This window comes from Danio rerio, chromosome 6, assembly GCF_049306965.1.
Source record: "Danio rerio strain Tuebingen ecotype United States chromosome 6, GRCz12tu, whole genome shotgun sequence".
Lineage (NCBI taxonomy): Eukaryota > Metazoa > Chordata > Actinopteri > Cypriniformes > Danionidae > Danio > Danio rerio.
In genome coordinates this window covers 55290835-55314694 of record NC_133181.1, presented here as the reverse complement: position 1 = coordinate 55314694, position 23860 = coordinate 55290835, and the positions used below count along the sequence as shown (strand labels likewise).

Here is a 23860-nt window from a genome sequence, read left to right as displayed (position 1 = left end):
GGTTTATTTTTCTAAGGCTAAACTTTACACAGAGGGCAGCTAATTAGGCCTGGGTTTGTTGTTTCACCTACGTCTGTGTCACCCGAGTGAAGTATAACGATACGTGCTGCTGACCCTTTAACTTCACATGTGCTGAGCTCTGGATTTTTATGATATATGTGCTGTAAAGTCGGTTTTTATATTCAAATTGTGATATTTGGATTATTGTTATTATAAAACATATCCGTAAATTAGCAGTTTACTTACTTTGTTCGTATTTTGGTGGTTTTTATTTATGCTTTTGGATGGCATTATGGGACCTTGACCTTTCATCCAACAACTTTTAACCTTTCTGTTGAACTTTTATTAACATTTTTAATAGTTTGAAGAGATATATTGTCTGGGTTGGTGTTGTAAATTGTTGTACAAAACCTCAATAATCTGCCAGTACATTATCTTATTTCTCCATATATTATTTCTTATACATTATATTATTTCAAACAACTACAATGTGAATAAAAGTCTCTTTGTTAAACTGTAGAGTTGAATTTTCAACATCAAAGGTCGACAGAGCCGATCAATATCCCATGTTGTTCACAACATTAAATAAACAGAAATCACTTGTGAATCGAAAAATACAAAAATTGTTAAATAACGGATGTTTTTTACGGTGTGTACTGTAGATGTTTTTTTTATTTGTGAGAAATATAACATAAAATAGGGTGGCACGGTGGCTCAGTTGTTAGCACTGTCACCTCACAGCAACAAGGTCACTGGTTCAAGTCCCAGCTAGGCCAGTTGGCATTTCTGTGTGGAGATTGCATGTTCTCCCCATGTTGTTGTGGGTTTCCTCCGGGTACTCTGGTTTCCGCAGAGAGTCCAAAGACATGCGCTATAGGTGAATTGAATAAACTAAATTGGCTGTATGTATGAGTGTGGATGTCTGAGATTGTGAGAAATGTAACGAAATTTGGATTTGGCACATTAGATTAAAAAAAGTAACGTGTGAGAAATTAAGTCAAAGACGTGACAAATAGTCACTATTATTAAATTGTAAAATAATCCATTAAATCGCAGTTTCTAATTGTAATTCACGGTTGTTTTCCGTTTATTTATGGTTATGCATTAACTTTGATTAGGAAATTTCAACTCAGTTCAACAAAGTAACTTTTATTGACATTTTACTTGTTTGAAACAATATATTGTGTACAAGAAATAATAATTATTTATATAAAATAAAAATTACTGGCAGTTTATACCGCAATTTACAACACGAACAACCACACAATATATCACTTCAAGCTATTAAAAATGTCAATAAAAGTCATTTTTCCAACTTTTCAACATCAAAAGATGTTGGTGGAAACATCAAGGTCGCATTTTGCAATTAAAAAACATCAATTAATGGTAAAAACTGCTAATTCACGGATATTTTTATGTGTAGAAATAAAGATGCAAATGTTAGACATGAAGTCGCAAATTGTAGCAACAGTTGGACAAATTTACCTAAAGTGACTTTCACAATAATTTAAGATGTAGATCATGTGAGACACAAGTTATTATTGTTAGTGTAATTATATTATCTATAAAATTAAATGTTGGTTTTATTTTCAAATTGTGAATATTTTTGGGGGGGTTTGATTTATTGTTATGCTATAGATGTCTGAGATTGTGAGAAATGTAACAAAAATAGTGTTTGGCGCATTAGATTTGTGAGGGACCGAGCCAGCACGTACAGTAAGGGGCATACAAAAAAGAAGATTTTCAAAAATAATTATTTTTAATAAAGTCAAAAAGGTTTACAAAAAGTTCAAAAATAAATTACATAATTAAATCAGTTGAAAGAACAATAAACTAAACAAGGAAAACAAACTGAGTTCAAACCAAACAAATCATGTCTAAACCAAAAACAGAACTCCATGAAATGACAAGACAGACCACATTTATAGCACAGGGACTAGTCCACATTAAACAAGAAGGGGGAGACAAAAACAAACAATTTACAAATACAATAAACTAAGCCAAACATTTAAATACAAATCTAAATAGAAGTTAAAGAAATTATAAATAAGGCAAAACTAAATATAAATCTGAATAAACAAACATTGCAAATCATTATTGAACCTAAACTAAACATGAGCTCTCCCTCCAAGCCATTAAGCCAATGGTATCGGCAGGCGGAACCAAAAGACGGCATCTCGCGGCACGTCGGACCTTTACTTGGGCGGACCACACCCGGAAACTGTTCCTCGTCGGCACTGCAGCACGGTAACTTAAACTCAAAAGAAAACTAAATTAACAAAACATACAGTACAGATAACTGATTTTGTGTGCACCCAAAATAGTAATAAATGTACTGTGAATAATAAAGAAAGGTAATGAGAAACTGAAAGTGTATGAGTCTTATTTAAATCAGATATGAATGAAACGAAAATGTATAAACACAATAACTGAACTGTGACCAATAAATAATCTTAAATGAATAAGTATAACGTGTGTGTGTGTGTGTGTGCGTGCATGCCTCACTCTCAATGTGTGGCCACCACACTGGCCATCACATACTCCCTCCCTTCGGGAATGTCACTGGCACATCGGGACAAGTAGTCAGCCGTAAGGTTTTCTTTGCCAGGGACATGTCTGATAATAAACCGGAAGGGCTGCATGGCCAGGTACCAGCGGGTAATACGACTGTTGGTATCTTTCATTTCTTGAAGCCATTGTAGAGCTTTATGATCAGTCTCCAGTATAAACTCCCGGCCTAGCAGATAATACTTTAAAGAGTCCAAGGCCCACTTCACAGCCAAGCATTCCTTTTCCACAATAGAGTAGCGAACTTCCCTGGGGAAGAGCTTTCGACTCAAGAAGGCCACGGGGCGTCGAGTGTCAGGGCTGCCCTGTAGCAATACAGCTCCCAGGCCTCGATCTGAAGCATCAGTTTGCAAAACAAAGGGTTGGTGGAAATCAGGGTTATGCAAGACAGAATCTTTACTCAAGGCCTTTCTGAGATCTTGGAAAGCTGCAACAGTTTCTTGGGTCCACTTCAGCTGATTGGGACTCCTTGAACCAACCATGTCAGTCAATACTGCAGCCCGCCCAGAAAAGTTGGGAATAAATCTGTGATAAAACCCAGCCATACCCAAAAAGGACCTTAACTCCTTACGAGTTTGTGGCTGTGGACACCTTTCAATGACCCGTACCTTCTCCACCTGGGGTCGGAGCACCCCTTTACCGATAACAAACCCCAAGTACTCTGTCTCTGCCTTTGCAATGGTACACTTTTGAGGGTTAACTGTCAGGCCGGCTGCCTGAAGGCGTTGCAGAACTTCCTGGAGATGCTGCAGATGTTGCTGCCATGTGTCACTGTACACCACAATATCATCCAGATAAGCAGCCGTAAATGGTAGTCCTCGCAGTACCTGGTCCATTAGTCTTTGGAAGCTGGCCGGTGCCCCATGCAGTCCAAAGGCTAGAACCTTAAAATGGAATAGGCCCCAGGGTGTTTTAAACGCAGTGAGTTCTCTGGACTGTGGAGTCAACGGAATCTGCCAATAACCTTTTGAAAGATCAATGGTGGTTAGAAACTTTGAGGTGCCCAGTCGATCAGTGAGATCACTGATTCGTGGAGTAGGGTAAGCATCAAACTTGGTCACGGAGTTGAGGTAACGAAAGTCTATACAAAACCTTATAGACCCATCCTTTTTCGGAACAAGGACCACAGGGTGGCACCATTCGCTTTTAGAGGGTTCTATAATTCCCAGCCTCAGCATCAGATCCACCTCCTCTTTCAGCGCTTCTTGGAGACGTTCAGGGACCCTGTAACTCATTCTTCGAACTACAGCATCGGGTTTCAACTCAATATTATGTTCAATCAAGGTGGTAAAGCCAGGGTATTCTGAGAAGACTTCTGGTAAACAAATTTCTCTCACCTCATGCTGTTGCTGTGGAGACAGGTGACTCAGATCCACATCTCCTAGAGCTGACTGAGGCAGAAATACTTCAGAATCATCCTCTTCTTTGACTTGCCGGATCATCAAGCTGTGGCTAGATTCAGGAGGACGAGGAAACCATTCTTTAAGCAAATTTATATGCAGAGTACGTGTAGAATGAGCATGGTCAGATAGAGCAACTTCATAGGTGGTAGGACCTAGTTTCCTTTTAATTTCATATGGCCCCTGCCATTTTGCAAGCAGCTTACTTTCATGACTGGGCAACATCACAAGTACCTTCTGACCGGGCTCAAACTGCCGCTCCCGAGCGGATTGATCATACCAGGTTTTCTGTCGTGTTTGAGCTTCTGCCAAATGAGACTGAGCTAGTGCAGACATCTTTTGCAAACGTTCCCTCATCTGAATCACATAGGATGCCACATTAGTTTCATCATTTCTCTGTGGGTTTCCCTCCCAAACTTCTCGGAGTAATGCTAAAGGACCTTTGACTTCATGACCATAAAGCAACTCAAACGGGGAAAATCCAGTGGAGGCTTGTGGCACTTCCCTGTAGGCAAACAGAAGATATGGGAGCCATTGATCCCAATCAGTGCCAGACTCACCAACAAACTTGCGTAGCATCTGCTTTAACGTCTGGTTAAATCTTTCGGTTAACCCATCTGTCTGGGGATGATAAGGAGTGGTTCTCAAACTCTTGATGCCCAGCAACCTATAGACCTGCTTCAGAAGATTCGACATAAAATTAGTCCCTTGATCGGTTAGAATTTCACTTGGAAAGCCAACTCTGGAGAACAGTTGCACTAGACAGGTAGCCACGTACTTGGCCTTAACTGACCTTAAGGGAAACACTTCAGGATACCTAGTGGCATAGTCAGTCACTACAAGCATAAATCGGTTACCCGAACGACTTTTCTCCACTGGTCCAACTATGTCCATTCCCAGTCTTTCGAATGGAGTGCCTATGAGTGGCAGTGGTTGGAGAGGGACCCGCCTTGGGCAGTCAGAGGACACTTTTTGACATTCAGGGCAGGTTTTACAGTACTGGGCTACTTCTGAGTTCAGACCAGGCCAATAGAAGTGTTTTCTGATCCGGGCGATGGTTTTACGTTTCCCCAGGTGGCCAGCCCAAGGAATCGAGTGACCCAGAGTAAGGATAACTTCACGGACACACTGTGGTACCACCAGTTGTGTCACTTGTCCCATCTGACGATATAGTAGACCCTGGTACATACAAAATCTTTCCTTTGTCTCTCCATCAACAGTTTTTCCATCCTCCTGCTTTGCTCTCTCCAGATAAGGAACAAGACTGGCATCCTCTTGTTGCATCTGCATAATGTTGACCGGCAGCTTAAATTTGGGTGAGAATTCAGCAAACTTATCAACAGGCATTACGGAAGCATTATATTGGATTTTCTCAAACCGTTTCTGTCGTCTGGATTTCCTAGGTTTAGTTGAGCCATCGATTTCTGCATCAAAGAATGGTAGCGTAGCAAGCAACTCTTTACTTTCGTCTCTCTTATGGCTCTGGGCTCGAGTAACAACCATGTTACAGGTGGATGGTGGCTGCAATAAGTCCCACAGTACTGGCAGGTCATGCCCCAAGACTACAGGGAAAGGTAGGTTGTCAGCTACACCGACCTCCAAGAAGTAAGTCTGACCTCTCACCTTCAGATAGACCTCTGCGGTGGGTAGCAGCTTTTCGTCACCATGCACACAGCGGACAGCCTTCAGGTTGGTGTAGCGAAGGAGGGCTGGAGAAATGCACTTCATGTGTACCAAAGTCTGATCACTCCCGGTATCAACCAAAGCAATCATTTCCTTCCCATTAATCGCAACAGTGGTGCTTGCTGGTGAGCGTTCAGCTTTAGGGGCTGGCTTTGCAAGATGCCTGGGCACATAACACAGGTGAGTATTCTTGATTACATTTCTAGGGCACATGGGCTTGGTATGACCTTCTTGATTACATAGGTAACATATTGGCATTTTCCTATAATTCTTAGGAGCATTGACAAATGCAGGCCCTCCTCCAGGAGGCTTACCAGCACCAGGGAAGTTTCTCATAGATGGCTGGGGAGGATTTGCTCTCCGGTCATCTCGGCTGGATTTCCACCACCAGGACTGATTTCTCTGACGTGCTGCCACAAACACATCTGCCAGTGTTGCCGCTTGTGAAGCCGACTGTGGATCATGTTCTCGTACCCACACCTGTAGCTCTGGAGACAACATTCTCAAGTATTGTTCAAGAATGATCACTTCACCAATTTCTTCAATAGACTTACTTTTTGGCTGCATCCATTTCCCATACAGTTCTTTTAACCTCACATATAGTTCTTTAGGGCTTTCAAGGTGTTCTACTTCAAGAGACCGAAACCTCTGCCTGTAGGTTTCTCGACTGATGTCATATTTCCTTAATACTGCAGATTTAAGTTCATCATAATTCAAAGATTCATCAACATCCATGTGAACATAAGCAGCCCGGGCCTTACCCGTCAGAAGGGGAATCAGATGAAATACCCACTCCTCTTTTGGCCATCGGCAAACTGCTGCCATTCTCTCAAAAGTAATTAGGAAATGTTCAACATCATCACCATCAGACAACTTTTCCAATTTAGGCTCTTTAAGTTGGCACTGACCTGTATCACGGGCTTCAGCTCCCTCTCTCCGACAGGTACTTGACTGAGATAATGGCCTACTTGGACCAGCACCCTCATCTGGGTGATCCAAATCATCATGAGATGTTACCAATGTATTTGGAACAGTAGTTGTGCGGGCCTGCACCTCCAGCTGCAACAGCCCAAACTGATGATGGAGAGCTTTGAATCGGCGTTCCTGCTGGGCCAGCTCTGCAATCCTTTGTGCTTCCTGAGCCTCCATTTTTGCCATGTGAGCTCTCAACAAGCCTGTCAAGTCAGCTATTGTTGGTTCTGTGCATTCAGTCTCCACATCAAATTCTCTCACCTCCTGTAATTCTTCATCCCCCAGCTCTTGTGCAACTTCATCCAGTTGCTCCACTGAAACAGCCTTTGGGGCTCCTCTTCGTCCTCCTCGGTTCATGGCCCAGAAAGTTCACCAAAGGAAAAAAAAACTATGCCCCCTACTGGCAAAATCCCACTTCTGACACCACTTGTGAGGGACCGAGCCAGCACGTACAGTAAGGGGCATACAAAAAAGAAGATTTTCAAAAATAATTATTTTTAATAAAGTCAAAAAGGTTTACAAAAAGTTCAAAAATAAATTAATTACATAATTAAATCAATTGAAAGAACAATAAACTAAACAAGGAAAACAAACTGAGTTCAAACCAAACAAATCATGTCTAAACCAAAAACAGAACTCCATGAAATGACAAGACAGACCACATTTATAGCACAGGGACTAGTCCACATTAAACAAGAAGGGGGAGACAAAAACAAACAATTTACAAATACAATAAACTAAGCCAAACATTTAAATACAAATCTAAATAGAAGTTAAAGAAATTATAAATAAGGCAAAACTAAATATAAATCTGAATAAACAAACATTGCAAATCATTATTGAACCTAAACTAAACATGAGCTCTCCCTCCAAGCCATTAAGCCAATGGTATCGGCAGGCGGAACCAAAAGACGGCATCTCGCGGCACGTCGGACCTTTACTTGGGCGGACCACACCCGGAAACTGTTCCTCGTCGGCACTGCAGCACGGTAACTTAAACTCAAAAGAAAACTAAATTAACAAAACATACAGTACAGATAACTGATTTTGTGTGCACCCAAAATAGTAATAAATGTACTGTGAATAATAAAGAAAGGTAATGAGAAACTGAAAGTGTATGAGTCTTATTTAAATCAGATATGAATGAAACGAAAATGTATAAACACAATAACTGAACTGTGACCAATAAATAATCTTAAATGAATAAGTATAACGTGTGTGTGTGTGTGTGTGCGTGCATGCCTCACTCTCAATGTGTGGCCACCACACTGGCCATCACAAGATTTAATAATAAAAAGAGGTTTACTGTGAGATAAAGTTTAAAATAATAAAGAAAGTCACATGTAAGAAATTAAGTCAAAGACGTGACAAATATGCTCAATTATTACATTGTAAAAAAATTAATTGAATAGCAGTTTCTATTTGTAATTTACATGTGTTTTCCGTTTATTTACGGTTATGCATTGACTTTTGATTTGGAAAATTCAACTCTGCAGTTTAAAAAAGTGACTTTTAATGACATTTTACTTGTCTAAAATGATATATCGTAGAAGAAGGTGCATAGAATACCAAAATCCAGACAATAGATCACTTCAAGCTAATAAAAAGGTCAATAAAAGTCACCTTTTCCAACTTTTTAACATCAAAAGATGTTGACGGAGACATCAAGATCCCATGATGAAATTCAAAAACATAAATAAATGGAAAGAACCTGCTAATATATGGAGATTTTTACAGTGTAGAAATAAAGATGCAAATATAAGAAATTTAGTTGCAAATTGTCACAACAGTTGGATATAAATTTACTTTGAGACATGAAGTGACTTTTGCAATAATTAAAAATGTGCAGTAGATCATGAGAAGCGAAAATTATTGTTAGTGTAATTAGATTATGTATAAAATTAAATGTTGGTTTTATCTTCAAATTGTGAATATTTTTTTGGGGGGGTTTGATTTATTGTTATGCTATAGATGTCTGAGATTGTGAGAAATGTAACAAAAATAGTGTTTGGCGCATAGATTAAATAATAAAAAGAAGTTTACTGTGAGAAAGTATAAAATAATAAAAAAAAGTCACATGTAAGAAATTAAGTCAAAGACATGACAAATATGCTCAATTATTACATTGTAAAAAAATGAATTGAATAGCAGTTTCTATTTGTAATTTACATGTGTTTTCCGTTTATTTAAGGTTATGCATTGACTTTTGATTTGGAAAATTCAACTCTGCAGTTTAACGAAGTGACTTTTAATGACATTTTACTTGTCTAAAATGATATATCGTAGAAGAAAGTGCAAAGAAATTAAATGTTGGTTTTATCTTCAAATTGTGAATATTTTTTGGGGGGGGGGTTTGATTTATTGTTATGCTATGATGTCTGAGATTGTGGGAAATGTAACAAAAATAGTGTTTGGCGCATAGATTAAATAATAAAAAGAAGTTTACTGTGAGAAAGTTTAAAGCAATAAAAAAAAAGTCACATATAAGAAATTAAGTCAAAGACGTGACAAATAGTCTCAATTATTACACTGTAAAAATCCATTAAAAAGCAGTTTCTATTTGTAATTTACATGTGTTTTCCATTTATTTACAGTTAGGCATTGACTTTTATTGACATTTTACTTGTTTAAAATGATATATTGTATAAGAAAGTCCATAAAATATCAAAATCCAGACAATATATCACTTCAAGCTAATAAAAAGGTCTATAAAAGTAACTTTTTCCAACTTTTCATCATCTAAAGTTGCAACTTGCAACTGAAAAACATAAATAAATGGAAAGAACCTGCTTATTTATGGAATCTTTTTACAGTGTAGATATAAAGATGCAAATATATGAAATGAAGTTGCAAAATGTCACAACAGTTTTGAGACATGACGTGACTTTTACAATAATTAAAGACGTAGATCATGTGAGACACAAGTTATTATTGTTAGTGTAATAATATTATTATGTATCTTTTGAAGTAGAAATTTCAAGACGACTAAAAATAAAACCCACATTTAGACCTGTACTTTGAGCAAAAAAAATAATAAATTGAAGAACACTTAGGACAAGTCAACATTTGTGAAAACGTGATGTTCCCTTAAAGCGGATCAAGCTGTAGCAACAGCCTTTTCATGCTTTTATGGCTCGTAACCGACTGTGGACTCCATATATTTACATGTTTCTTACTTTCTGTGTGGTCTGCAAAGCTTATAGCACAAATGATGCGTTTCCAGGTGATTCAGGAGTTGAATACTGGAGAAAGACATACAGTTGAAGTCATAGTTATATTTTTTCCCTGAGTCGTTTGGTGATTTACAAAAATAAAATTCATTTTATTAAACTATTGGCACAACCTTGATAACCTACTGAAGAACAAAATAGTAGTTATTATTAACATTGTTAACATGTTAATAAGGAACATTAAAAAAACAACATGCAAATTAAAAGCCTTTCAAATATTTTGCAATCCCTGGGGTGATACGTTATATTAAAGACACAGCAATAGCGTCAGATGCAGCACCAGGTTAAACTTTCTGACGCCTTTACAGCACTCACATACATAAAAAATAAGTACAGGCCACAACTGAACATGGAGGATAGTCTCTAAGTGGTATTCTCCAAAATGAAATGATGAATAGACTTGGCCCTGTTGGTACGTGTGCGCTGTTGTATTGTTCGTTTATTTATGGTTATGAATTGGATTGATGTTGATCTACTCTGCCAACTTTTGATGTGGAAAATTCAACTGCTGTTTAATAATGTGACTTTTATTGACATTGTAGTCATTTGAAGCAATTTATCATTCATTCATTCATTCATTTTCTTGTCGGCTTAGTCCCTTTATTAATCCGGGGTCGCCACAGCAGAATGAACCGCCAACTTATCCAGCAAGTTTTTACGCAGCAGATGCCCTTCCAGCCGCAACCCATCTCTGGGAAATATCCACACACATATACACACACACACACTCATACACTACGGACAATTTAACCTACCCAATTCACCTGTAGAATAAAAGCAGTTTTAAATTTTTTCAAAACAATTATGGGGACAAAATCATTACCACCTTTAAGCTTAATTTTTTTCTGATAGTCTACAAAAAAAAAAAAACATAATTATACAATAACTTGCCTAATTACCCCAACCTGCCTAGTTAACCTAATAACTTAGTTAAGCCTTTAAATGTCACTTTAAGCTGTATAGAAGTGTCTTGAAAAATATCTTGTCAAATAATATACTGTCATCATGGCAAAGATAAAATAAATCAGTTATTTGAAATGAGTTATTAAAACTATTATGTTTAGAAATGTGTTAAAAGAAATCTTTTCCACGTTAAACAGAAATTGGGGGAAAAAATTAAATGGGGGGGGAGGGCTATTAATTCAGAGTGGCTATTAATTCTGACTTAAAATGTATATTGAATTGTCTATAAAGTATTTATACTGTAATTTACAACACCAAATCCAGATAATTTATTACTTCAAACTATTAAAAATGTCAATAAAAGTTCCTTTTTTTTTTCAAACTTTTTATCCACATAAAAATTTGTTGGACATAAGGTTGCATAATGCAGTTCAAAAGCATAAATAAATGAAAAAAACTGCTAATTCAGGGATATTTTACAGTGTAGAAATAAAGATGCAAATATAAGATATTAAGTTGCAAATTTCCACAACAATTGGATATGAATTTGCATTTTGAGACCTGAAGGGACTATTGCAATTAATTAAAGATGTAGATTATAACATGTGAGAAAGTTAATATTGTTAGCATAATATTAATATGAAAAAAAAATATATATATATATATAAAAATTGGGGGGGGGGGTGTTCTTTTTGTGACTTTTTTTTTGTGAGAAATTTAATAAAAATAGCCTTTGGCACATGTTAAAGAGAGCAATAGCAGCAGATGCAGCACATTGATTTTAGAGCATTTTTAAACTTTCTGACACCTTTACGGCACTCATGTACATAATAAAAAATAAATACAGGCCACAACTGAACATGGAGGATAGTTTTTGAGGGGCATTCTTCATAATTAAACGATGAATAGACTTGGGCCTATTGGTACAATGCTCAGCATAATCGAGTACAACCCATTTTGAAAATGAATATTTTTCTCCATTTCTCAGTGAATATAGGCAATGTATTTATGTGCATTAGAACAAAACAGATGTATTAAACATATATTTATTAAAGTAATATTTTAGTCACCAAACATGTTTAGAAATGAAAAGATATTACAATTAAATTCAAGCCAAATACTGCAAAAAAAATAAATAAATACAACCTACAAAATTTCAACTTAATTTTTTTTTTTTTTTTTTTTTTTTTTTTGCTTCTCTTGATTTTTCCTCTCTTTTTTTTATTTGTATTTAATATTTTTCTATAACATATAAATTTGGGTGTACTAGTTTTTGGACCGTTATTGTAAGTTGTTTTCTTAGATAAGCTCCAGATTTGACTTCAGTACTGACTAATCTAATGTACAGTAATGTAATCTAATGAGCCCCCTCAATTATTAGACCGCTTTTTTTATTTTTTCCCCAATTTCTGTTTAACTGGGAGAAGATTTTTTCGACACATTTCTAAACACAATAGTTTTAATAACTCATCTCTAATAACTTTTTTCTTTGCCTTGATGACAGTAAATAATATTTGACTAAATATTTTTCAAGACACTTCTATACAGCTTAAAGTGACATTTAAGGGATTAACTAGGTTAATTAGGTTAAATAGGCAGGTTAGGGTAATTAGGCAAGTTATTGTATAACAGTAGATTGTTCTGTAGATTATCAAGAAAAAAAATTGCTTAAAGGGGCTAATAATTTTGTTCCTAAAATGGCTTTTAAAAAATTAAAAACTGCTTTTATTCAAGCTGAAACAAAACAAATAGGACTTTTTCTAGAAGAAGAAATATTATCAGACATACTGTGAAAATGTCCTTGCTCTGTTAAACATAATTTGGAAAATATTTTAAACAGAAGAAAAAAATTCAAAGGGGGGCTAATAATTCTGACTTCAACTGTATATACACAAATATAATATTGTATGGCCTCCAATCAAAAATATGAATTTAAATGACAGATTTGTGAAGGGTGTACTTATATAAGCTGAACACTGTATGTGTGTGCTGTTGTGTGCAAGGTTTATACACTGTAGTTATCACCAGCTCAGAGAGTCACTGGCATTATTATTTTGGTGGTCAATGGCTAACAAGTTTGGGAAGCCCTGCTGTAGACAATCAAAAAAAATTGCTTAAGGGGGCTAATAATATTGACCTTAAAATGTTTTTAAAAAAATAAAAACTGCTTTAACTTTAGCTGAAATATAACCAATAAGACTTTCTCTAGAAGAAAAAATATTCTAGGAAATACTGTGAAAAAATTCCTGAATCTGTTAAACGTCAATTGGGAAATATTTGAAAAAGAAAAGACTAATTCACAAGGGGGCTTATCATTTTGACTTCAACTGTATGTACTTATATAGGCTAGATAAAAAAATAACATTGCATAAAAAATACATTAGCCTCACTGAACTCGTTGCATTATTGAAATAGTTTGATTAATGGAATAATTCTGCAGAAGACAGCACAAAATTGACATTTGCTGAGCACGATTGATCAATATTTTCCTTGCCTTGTTTCCAAAATCGTCGCCAGTCTGTCCTTCAAGCCAAATTGACATACCGACACACACATTTGACACACTTCGACTCTCACTCACACACACACACACACACACACACATAAGCAGGACGGTCGTAGCAACACGGGCCGACACAATCCTTATTTATAGCTCTCTTTCCCAAGGTTTTTCTCACAGGAACAGGAGCGGAGCAGGAATCGAATGTTTCCTCTCCTGTCTTCATCAATCACTCCTTATTAATCCAAACATGCTGGAGAAAGCAGCCCTCGCTTCACTTGAGGAAAAAGGCCCATTTTGTTTTCTGGAAGAGAAAAAAAAGTAAGAGTTCTCATTGAGTCAAAGCTGGGTTTGAAATGAACCCTTTCAAGGAATCGCTGGGTTAAGAGAGGTTAAGAAATAACAGGAGAACTGTGAGGGAAATGTAAACCCAGGTGAGCCATTTATCCACCATGAAAAAATACTGTAGTCATTTATAGTAAATACCATCTTCTTTTTTAACCATACTGTAGTTAAGTCTATAATGTTGTATAGTATTTACAACACTGAGTTAATGAATGATAACTTTAGCATTATTAGTGAACTGATAAACAGTATACATTAGTTTTGTACTACAGGAAACTGTATTGTAGTATAACACATTCCCCAGCCACTTTATTAGGTATACCTTACTAGTACTGGGTTGGACCCACTTTTTCCTTCAGAACTGCCGTAATCCCTCATGGCAAAGATTCAACAAGGTACTGGAAATATTCCTCAGAGATTTTGCTTCATATTGACATGATAGCTTCACACAGAATTGTCAGCTGCACATCCATGATGCGAATCTCCTGTTCCACCACATCCCAAAGGTGCTCTATTGGATTGAGTATCTGGTGATTGTTGAAGCCATTTGAGTAACTCATTGTGATGTTCAAGAACTCAGTCTGAGATGATTCACGCTTTATGACATGGTGCTGGAAATAGCCATCAGAAGACACATGGTCAGCAACAATACTAGGTACAAGATGCCCGATTGGTACTAATAGTCTGAAAGTGTGCCAAGAAAATATCCCCCACACCATTACACCACCACCGCCAGCCTGAAACATTGACACAAGGCAGGATAGATCCATGCTTTCATGCTATTATTGGCAAATTCTGACCCTACCATCCGAATGTTGAAACAGAAATGGAGACTCATCAGACCAGGCAACGTTTTTCCAATATTTTCTTGTGTAATTTTGGTGAGCCTGTGCAAATTGTAGCCTCAGTTTCCTGTTCTTAGCTGATAGGAGTGGCACCCGGTGTGGTCTTCTACTGCTGTAGCCCATCTGCCACAAGGTTGGATGTGTTCAGAGAGGCTCAAAGTCACTTAAATCACCTAAGCTGCAGTATTAGGTAATTTGTTTGTATGACTATATGGGCGACATTTTTGGGGGTGGGGGGGGGGGGGGGGAGGGGGGGGTTGGGGGTTAGGACGATTCTACGGCCCCATGCCATGTTAGGACACTACAGCTCCCTACCCCGCCTTCATCCGCAAAACCCCCCATACCTCACCACCCACCAGCCCTCATTCACTTCATCTGCGACACCATCGGAATGTTCTCATGGGGCCCATACCGGCCAGCGCTGCCCCTGACTATAGTTGTTATACTGTCATGGCAATCTGACGTCATGTTGATCTCCTGATCCAGCTGGGGAGTTTTCACATTTGTTCATATTAAACAGAAGAAACATGACTCTGCTGTTACCTTAAATAAATTGAGAACAAACAAAAAATGTAGAGTAAATAAAAAAAATAAGTTTTTGCAGTTAAAAGCAAATGTAAAAAATAAAGCCACAGATTATGAAAACTGCTAGATAAAAAAGTGCTTTTCGAGGAGACACTTTTATAGTGGTTAAAGATGCAGATGTGAAAAATAAACTACCAAAAGTTCACATTTTGAAGAAAAAAAATTACAATGCGAGATATGACCCAGCAGACACACAATGTCATAAAACGTTAATATTAGGTTAGATTTAAATCGCCAGTGTCTAGGACAATGTTATTTTGACGTCAAACAAAGACGTGACGTTGATTTTAGGTTGTGTCAGAAAGTGACTAAAATCCAACGTCAAGCCAACATCTTAAACCAACGTCAAATTGACATCAAATACTGACATTTATTCATCAGATATGGCAACTAAAATCCAGCAACTGATAGACTTCATATTGGTAACGTCCACACAACGTCAAGCTGTAACATCATTAGACGTTAATATGTTGTTGATCTTATGTTGCATTAAAAAGTAACCAAAATGCAATGTCTGTCCGACGTCGGACATTGACGCCGACCTGATGTTGGACCTGACGTAAAACAGATATTTATTTCCCAACAAAACGCAACATCTCACAATGTTGAGGTACGATGTCAATCTGACGTCATGTTGATCTCCTGTGCCAGCTGGGGAGTTTTCACATTTGTTCATATTAAACAAAATGTAGTGAAAAATGTGAGAAATAATCAATAGTGAATACAGGAAACAAGTTGAAGAGAAACAGTCCCAAATAAGAAACATGACTCTGCTGTTACCTTTAATAAATTAAGAAATAAACAAAAAAATGTAGAGTAAAAAAATTAAGTTTTTGCAGTTAGAAGCAAATGTAAGAAATAAAGCCACAGATTATAAAAACTGCTAGATAAAAAAGTGCTTTTCGAGGAGACACTTTTATAATGATTAAAGATGCAGATGTGAAAAATAAACTACCAAAAGTTCACATTTTGAAGAAAAAAATTACAATGCGAGATATGACCCAGCAGACACACAACGTCATAAGACGTTAATATTAGGTCAGATTTAAATCGCCAGTGTCTAGGACAATGTTATTTTGATGTCAAACAAAGACTTGACGTTGATTTTAGGTTGTGTCAGAAAGTGACCAAAATCCAACGTCAAGCCAACATCTTAAACCAACGTCATATTGACATCAAATACTGACATTTATTCATCAGATATGGCAACTAAAATCCAGCAACTGATAGACTTCATATTGGTAACGTCCACACAACATCAAGCTGTAACATCATTAGACGTTAATATGTTGTATTATAATGCAAAATAAAATGCAATGTCTGTCCGACGTTGGACATTGACTTCGGCCTGATGTTGGACCTTATGTCAAACAGATTTTTATTTCCAAGCAAAACGCAACATCTCACAACGTTGAGGTACGATGTCAATCTGACGTCATGGTGTGCATGCTGGGGAGTTTTCAAATTTGTTCATATTAAACTAAATTTTGTGAAAAATGTGAGAAATAATCAATAGTGAGAACAGGAAACAAGCTGAAGAGAAACAGTCCCAAATAAGAACCATAACTCTGTTGATACCTGAAATAAATTAGGAAACAAACTAAAATTGACATTTGTATTTATCTGTCACCTAAAAAAGCTGCCAGAGTTTTGCTGAGGTGACCTTGAGCGAAGCAGTAATTCTTTCATAATGAACTGTATGCTGCTCAAAGGCTGTTAAGAAAATGACATTTAATCTGTGCAGAACACACAACCAAAGCTGTTGCAGTCCCACATGGTTTGACCCAGCGCTTTGCTTGTTTTTTCAGGGATGGGTGACATAGGGATGAACAACATTTCGGCCGTTCCTCAAGAGGCCCCTTCACCTCCTCTGCTGTTTCCTGAAGGCATAAAGGTGCAGCAGTGAAAGCTAGACAAATATTTCACCACTAATAACGGTGACATTCTCCTTCCCGAGCACAAAAAAAAGAGTGACTTGTGACATTTTCAGTTCAACCTCCACAGCTATGAGGAAGAAACAAAAAAGCGACGCAAAGACAACTCCAACATTACCTCATGCACTCCCTGCTGTGAAAACATCCCGACTTCAAAGTGTTTTTGGTACTTTTACGTGAGGAGAGGGTCGGAGGGGGGGTGATTTTTCTTAATCGTTCATGCATAAAAGGGCATTACATATTTCTGTGATTTTTGGATGCACTCGGGCAGGAAGTTTCCTCGATGCCCGGATGATTTTAAACAATTTGTGGACGCGGCAGTGTGTAGTTTTTGCTTACTTTGTGGCTCGGGAGCTGTGATGCCAGGTACTTATTGGACATTAATCTTTGGAACAGACTGGAGGCAGTCGTTCGTCATCTGGACTGATGTGATTTCTCTGTTTCTCTGCTCTGCCAGCAGAAATGCCACTGTCTGACATCATCGAGCTGCGCACCTGTCGCTGCCAAAATGCAACACATCCCTCTGAAATGCAATTCAGACTGAAGCTCTGCTGTAAAATGTTGAGGACTCACAATTTAACAATATCCCCAAAAAAGTATTTAACCAATTGATGCTGTCTTCATTATTAAAATAATCTTGATTAGAGTAAATGTAGCATGTGGGGAAAGTTAGCTACTGTATTTTAGTATTTTAAAAAACAAACAAAGAAAACAAAGTAAAGAATTGTTCTCATTTTCATTTAGCTAACACATTGACGCTCAGGCATTTTGTCTTGAGGAAAAAATGCCCCTCAAAATGAATGAAAGTGCTCCCCGCTCTTATATATACCCGACAAAGTCCTGTCGTCTATACAAGTTTTAGGAACAACAAATAATAACTTGACTTCTAGTTGATCATTTGGTATCAGGAGTGGCTTATATGAAAGGCAAAGGCCTCTACAATACGCTTATTTAACCAAAATAAAATATAATCATGCCTAGATTTTAAAATATTTATTAGGACAGTGAGGTCTGACTTTGCTTTGACATAAGTCTTGCCACTTCACAGAAATAATGTACAGTATACTCCTCCTTCATCTTACCCCAGACATGCTCAATAATGTTTATGTTTGGTGACTCGGCTGGCCAATCCTGGAGCACCTTGACCTTCTTTGCTTTCAGGAACTTTGATGTTGAGGCTTAATTATGAGAAGGAGCGCTATCCTGCTGAAGAATTTGCCCTCTCCTGTGGTTTGTAATGTAATGGGCAGCACAAATGTCTTGATTCCTCAGGCGGTTGATGTTGCCATCCACTCTGCAGATCTCTCACACACCCCCATAATGAATGTCACCCCAAACCAAGAGAAACTGCAGTATTTGTGATGATTGGGATGCAGTTTAACAGATGATTCATCAGAAAAATCTACCTTCTGACACATTTCCAAATAATCAACTAGAAGTCAAGTTATTATTTGTTGCTCTTACAACTGGGATTGATGACAAAACTTTTATCAGGTAGTTTATAGTCAAATATCTTGATTGTCTATACACACATCCTTAGTGGTTTTCATCCCTAGTGGTCTGTAACTTATTTTCCATAGCTTTTATGTACAGTTGAAGTCAGAATATTTCCCAAATTATGTTTACCAGGGCAAGGATATTTTCACAGTATGTCTGATAATATTTTTTCTTCTGGAGAAAGTCTTGTTTGTTTTATTTCGGCTAGAATAAAAGCAGTTATACATTTTTAAACGCCATTTTAAGGACAATATTATTAGCCCCTTTAAGCTATTTTTTAATAGTCTACAGAACAAACCATCATTATACAATAACTTGCCTAATTACCCTAACCTGCCTAGTTAACCTAATTAACCTAGTTAAGCCTTTAAATGTCACTTTAAGCTGTATAGAAGTGTCTTGACAAATATCTAGTAAAATAATATTACTGTCATCATGGCAAAGACAAAATAAATCAGTTATAAGAAATTAGCTTTTAAAACTATTATGCTTAGAAATGTGTTGAATAAATCTTCTCTCTGTTAAACAGAAATTGGGGAAGAAAATAAACAGGGGGTCTAATAATTCAGGGGGGCTAATAATTCTAACTTCAACTGTATACATTTATAAAACATTTTCACAAAAGAGACACAACAACAATCACTAAACTAAAATTATAATGAAATAAGAAAATAGAGAACTTAAAACCTACAAAAAATAGTACAACTGGTTAATATAATTGCTGTATAAAACATGACTTTTTTGTCATTTTAATGTATATAATATAATATGAACATTTAAATAAATGTATTTCCATTCCAAGTGAATAATAAATTGCTTTATAAAGTAACTTTATAATATTAATAACAATATAAGGAGTGGAGAATCACCATTATAATAACTATAGCCTATAGAGATTAATGCAAGATTGAGGTAAAGTTGGTTTTATATTCACAACTTTGGGGTTCAATAAACTATTTATGTAGAAGTTAAAAAGGTTAATACAGAATTATTACAATGACGTACTGTTATGAGCACAACGTGATAACTTGTGACATATTCCCTATATTGTTTACCACGATATACTAAATATTTGGTCTGTAATCATGTAAATATGACTTGAAAACAACATTAGCACTATTTAATAGACTGTGAATGTTGTACTTTGATAGTCATTGGCTGCTATATGATTTCCCCATTTAGAATTACCAAGAAATACCTGTCTGAAATTATATTAAGATGGTAAAAGTCCGAATGGGCTGATATAAAAACCAACTTTAACCCAATTAATGCAAGTGTGCTACATTGTTGACGGCAGTCACACTCTGCTCCTATGTATTTTAGACACTAAAATTAAGAGTAGTAGATCACTTAATTGTGTTTGCCAACGATAACACAAAGAGCAGTGATGGTAAAGCTAACGTATACTTTATCAAGCGGTTTTTTGCCAATATTTGCCACAAACTCTCTCGTGTGGAACCATGTAGCACAGCTCTGCATTGCTCTGCTCTGATTTCCACACGGAGCGGTTTAAGAGCGGGACAGATGCTTTGACATTGCTGTAAAAGGGGAGGGACGAAAACAAACTGTTACAAAACGTGTAGGAAAGTATCAGTTACTGATTCCTGCTTTATAGTTACAATAATACTTTATTATTGTGACTTTAGCGGAATCATGTATCGGCGACCGCTGCAGTCCGCCGTTAGACACTTAATAAACGCCTCAGCATCGAGAGCTGTCCTCGGAAAGGTAACGTTAATTATTATGTGTACTTAAAAAGATAATAACATCACTGAAGGGTTTGATATTGGAGCCATTTTAAAGCCTTATCCTTATATACGTGCTAAAAATGTAATTTTAATGTTGTTTTGGGTTATTCTGTTCTATATTTTGCAGCACAATTATGAGCTACTGTAAACTAACCTGTATTGCCCTGTATGAGGAACATTTTATTATACAGAACATTGAGAAAGTGTATTTTCTTCTGCTTGTCTGTACTATTTTCTGAATAATGGAGTGATTACAAAAGATTCTCGTAATCACAAAACCTGTGACTATACTAATATAATGAAACAAGAATTCAATGGAACTAATATAATTACTGAAACATTTGACTCAAATAAAATAAAACAGGAATTTCCAGCTTAATTTAAAACCGTGAACGGATTTTGTGGTTTATTTTATGCAAATTAGCACATCTTATTTCCATATTTAGACGTGTAGGTCAATGTTTTAGAAATCTCACACATCCCAAAATGGGTTCAATTTGTGTAATGTAAGCAATTATCACATTATATGGAATATTTTACCCTACAGAACATTGTTTATTTTTTACATTTTTATTTTCTTGTTGTTTGCATTATTTTCTGAATTATGGAGTGATAAAAAAGATTCTCAAAAACAACAAACCTTTGACTCTAATATAACGAATCAAGAATTCAATGAAACTGTAATTTCACCAGCTTGGACCACGCCACACATTGAGCTAGACTTTATTGTAGGGGTGAAGGGGATGGTAAAAGAACAGTGAGATAGGGAAGTAGGAGGATAAACAGTGAACAGGTAGGTAGGTTGATCAGGCTTCCTACGATGATGCCCTAGAGTGGGGGTACCGTCTCTGTTGTGTTTTGGTAGGGTGATTGGACCTCCCAATTCAACCTTGGCCTGAAGAGAGGGTTATAGGATTGTGAATGGGAAGCGAGGAAATAGAAGGAGGGAGAGTGAGTTTGAATGAACGAGAAGAACAGTGCTAGAGGGCTGGTCTGCCTTTAATAAGTTTCAGGGAGTAGGTGATTGGTTAAGGAGACAAAGTGAGGCGTGGTTCCACTGCCGAACCATTGTTAACAAGTTAACTCCATATAATGAAAGAAACTTTTCACTCCAATAAAACAAAACAGGAATTTTCAACCTGATTTGAAACAATGTTCTGAATTTGTACTTTAATTGTATGCAAATTAGCACTAATTTAATTTCATTTGCAAATTTGAACATGTAGGTCAATATTTTAGAAATCTCACAAATACCTAGATCTGTTCAATTCGTATAATGTAATCAATTAACAAATTCTATGGAACATTCAACATTGTGAATTTTTTATTTGTGGTTGTTTGCACTATTATGCGAATAGATAAATGAAACCGTAATATATTGAAAAAAACATTTGACTCTAATAAAACAAGACAGGAATTTTCAACCTAATTTAAAACAATGTTCCGATTTTGTGCTTTATTTGTATGCAAATTATCACATATTTAATCTTATTTGCATATTTAAACGTGTTGGTCAATATTTTAACAATCTCACAAATCCCAAAATGTGTTCAATTTGTGTAATTTAATCAATGAATGAATTATATAAAGGATAATATTCTGTATTTGCTTTTAAATTGTATGCACATTAGTACAAATTTAATCTCATTTCCATATTCAAATGTGTATATTAATATATTAGAAATCTCATAAATACCAAAATGTTTTTAATTAGTATAATGTAATCAATTAACAAATTATATGGAGCATTTAACATTGATTTTTTATTTCTGGTTGTTTGCACTATTATCTAAATCATGGATGAATGAAACTGTTATATAATGAAAGAAACGTTTAACTCTAATAAAACAAAACTGGAACTTTCTGCCTTGTTTCAGATTTGAAACAATGTCCAGACTTTTCCCTTTAATTGTATGCAAATCAGCACACATTTACTCTCATTAGCATATTCAAACCTGTGTGTACTTTAGAAAGCTCACAAATCACAAAATGTGTTAAGTAACTTAATTGTATGCAAATTAGCACACATTTATTTTTTGCATATCCAAACATGTATGTCAATATTTCAGAAATCTCTTACAAATTATGTACAATTCTTATAATGTCATCAATTAAATGGGGAAGTATGTTTTTGTGTGTATTTTTTTTTCCCTGCAGTGTCTTACCTAGGCATAGGCCGGTATAAGATTCTGATGGTATGACAACCTTAGATTAAAATATCACGATATTACTGCGTATACAGCAGGAACATATTAACAGAATATTTTTATGGTTTTAAAACCGTGACTTTTCCAAACTTCTGTAAGCCTTGAAACTAGTTATAGTCCCATGCCTAGTCTTGCGTTTAGACAATTTAGAGTAGTCAGGTATCAGAACTCTCAAATTAATTTTAAAAAATGCCAAAGCACTTGTCAAGTTGAATATGTTTGTTTTTCAGGCCATTGAACAAGTCGTGTGTCAGTCCAGGGCTTTGGTGGCTTGCCGTGTAGCAGCGGATGCTGGAGTCCCCTTTCATTCACAATGCAGAGCTCTTCACAGCACAGGAGAGGTATGGACTGTTTTTTTATTTCAATTTATAACTAATTCATCCTCAGTGCATACCTAGTTAGAATCATAAAATAAGGTCTTCATTTTATTACAGTAATGAGAATGTAATGAGAGTTACATCTGAGAGAACAATATCATAATAAAATGGGCCTTCAGTCAGAGTTTGGTTGGAAATGTCTGCACAAATCGGAACAGTTTCTGAAAACAGGGCTTATTTTAGTGTGTAGATATGCCTGAAGTTTCAAATATGAAAAACATGAGCAAAAAATGTTGTAAAAATAAATCTGCTTTGTTTATCTTTTTTATCATTCATTTACACAACATCCTAACTTCTCAAATGAAGTTGTTATGAGTCTGCTTGATGAAAGGATTTGCGTCAGTATTGTCTACTTTAGGTTGCATTATTAAAAGATCCACGTTACTGTAAATTACACATTTGTTATATATCGTTCCAGTTTAAGGCAAATAAATGTAAAATGGTTGGAATGTATCTGCATTCCTGGAATGAGCTATCCGCTTGTCAAGTGTGAGGTCACGCAAAGCGGCTTCCGGGCACAATCGCTCTATACAACTGTATGGGAAGACTCATGAAATGGTAATTATAAACTTTTACAAAGCGATTTATTACTTTCGAAAATCACGATCGTAACATATATGTCCATGCCTAATATACAATGTCCAGAAAGTTATTCATTTTTTATAAATTGTTCAAATTTGGGTATTTGTTATGCAGCTAGCCCAGAGATTGTTGTGTACATTATGACTTTATATGAAATTAACTTTAATGTGTGATATGAATTAAAAGTGATCTTAAACGAATAATTTCTCAACTCAAATTAGTGGCGGCTTGGACCCGTAAACAGTATTACATACATCACCAACACGTTACGACTTAACAAGCGGATATGTATATGTCATGCTTTTTATAATCTGACAACTTATACAGCACTAATTGTGTGAAGGAAGCTCTGGGAAATCTTGTTATGTGCACAAATAAAGATCTGCTGCCAGGAGATGCACTTGCTTGGCTTGTACTGAACTGCACAGGGCAACATTGCCACTTTAATGACAAAATAATAAGTATGCTTATGCATTCTGTGCTT

General features: G+C 36.2%; 1 protein-coding gene and 1 long non-coding RNA gene across 2 annotated transcripts in view; both read left to right on the top strand.

The window, feature by feature from the left end:
• Nucleotides 1-464: 464 nt before the first annotated feature.
• On the top strand, nt 465-11398 carry LOC141386385 (uncharacterized). The gene is made up of 4 exons (XR_012408298.1): nt 465-1691; nt 7906-8864; nt 9222-10765; nt 10986-11398. It is a non-coding gene; the product is annotated as an uncharacterized lncRNA (long non-coding RNA).
• An 8634-nt stretch (nt 11399-20032) lies between these two features.
• uqcc1 (ubiquinol-cytochrome c reductase complex assembly factor 1) overlaps nt 20033-23860 on the top strand; it is a 45795-nt gene continuing 41967 nt past the window's right edge. The window contains 2 exon segments of the mRNA NM_001076755.1: nt 20033-20190; nt 22648-22758. Of these exon segments, the coding sequence (NP_001070223.1) occupies nt 20116-20190; nt 22648-22758 (186 nt within the window). The 5' untranslated portion in view covers nt 20033-20115.